At 43.8% G+C, this 1068-nt stretch overlaps 1 protein-coding gene across 1 annotated transcript in view; it reads left to right on the top strand.

Moving 5' to 3' along the window:
* LYG1 (lysozyme G-like 1) overlaps nucleotides 1-559 on the top strand; it is an 18006-nt gene extending 17447 nt beyond the window's left edge. The window contains exons 5-6 of the mRNA XM_011969672.1: nucleotides 1-109; nucleotides 286-559. Of these exons, the coding sequence (XP_011825062.1) occupies nucleotides 1-109; nucleotides 286-404 (228 nt within the window). The 3' untranslated portion in view covers nucleotides 405-559. The remainder of the gene's footprint in view (nucleotides 110-285) is intronic.
* Nucleotides 560-1068: the final 509 nt, after the last annotated feature.

Raw genomic sequence — 1068 nt, forward strand, 5'->3', positions numbered from 1 at the left:
TACTGGATTAGTGAGTCTCAGGTTTCCCAGATGACTGAAGCTCTGACTACTAGAATCAAAGAAATCCAGAGGAGGTTTCCAACCTGGACCCCTGACCAGTACCTGAGAGGTACGTGTAACGCTGTCAGTCAGTTGTCTCAAGCACAGAATTAATAGGGACAAATGTATTACAGTGCACCAGATTCCCCAGCTGAATCCTGATAGGCAGTTAGTAAAGAGACTCAGAGTTAACTGCTGAGCTGAGTACCCTAGGTCAGTATTCACCTATCATCTCGTGCATTTCAGGTGGACTCTGCGCCTACAGTGGGGGTGCTGGCTACGTCCAAAGCAGCCAGGACCTGAGCTGTGACTTCTGCAATGATGTCCTTGCACGAGCCAAGTACCTCAAGAGACACGGCTTCTAACACCTCAGAGGAAACCCAAGACCGTGATCACATGTGCAGCCTCAAATGTTACCCGGATAAAACTAGCCAAGGCCGCCTGTAACTGGGAATCTGAGTTTAACCTGAAAGTCGTTAAAATAACATGAATCACATTAAAGGAAGGATTTTGACCTGCATTTATGATATGTGGTGTCTGTCTGTGTGGATCAAGGGCCGTGTTTCTTTAAAGGCATTCTCGTGGACGTTAGCCGTGCTGTGGGTTTCTGTGAAGTGAATTTTATTTTTCACTGACTAGCGTTGCCAGATTTAGCAAACAAAAATATAGGAAGCCCAGGTTAAATCTGAATTCCAGATAAATGACAAGTAATTGTTTAGTATAAGTCCCACGCAATATTTGGAACACATTTATACTAACAAGTTACTAGCTGTTTATTTAAAATTCAAAATTATCTGGGCTTCCTGTATTTTATCTGGCAATCCTATCATTAACTTCTTTGATAAAAGTCAGTGTTTCAAATTTTAATTGAAAAATTTTGCCAGGCGCGGTGGCTTATGCCTGTAATCCCAGCACTTTGGGAGGCTGAGGCGGACGGATCACGAGGTCAGGAGATCGAGACCATCCTGGCTAACATGGTGAAACCCCGTCTCGACTAAAAATACAAAAAATTAGCCAGGCATGGTGGTG

This window comes from Mandrillus leucophaeus, unplaced genomic scaffold (genome assembly GCF_000951045.1).
Source record: "Mandrillus leucophaeus isolate KB7577 unplaced genomic scaffold, Mleu.le_1.0 Scaffold9, whole genome shotgun sequence".
NCBI lineage: Eukaryota > Metazoa > Chordata > Mammalia > Primates > Cercopithecidae > Mandrillus > Mandrillus leucophaeus.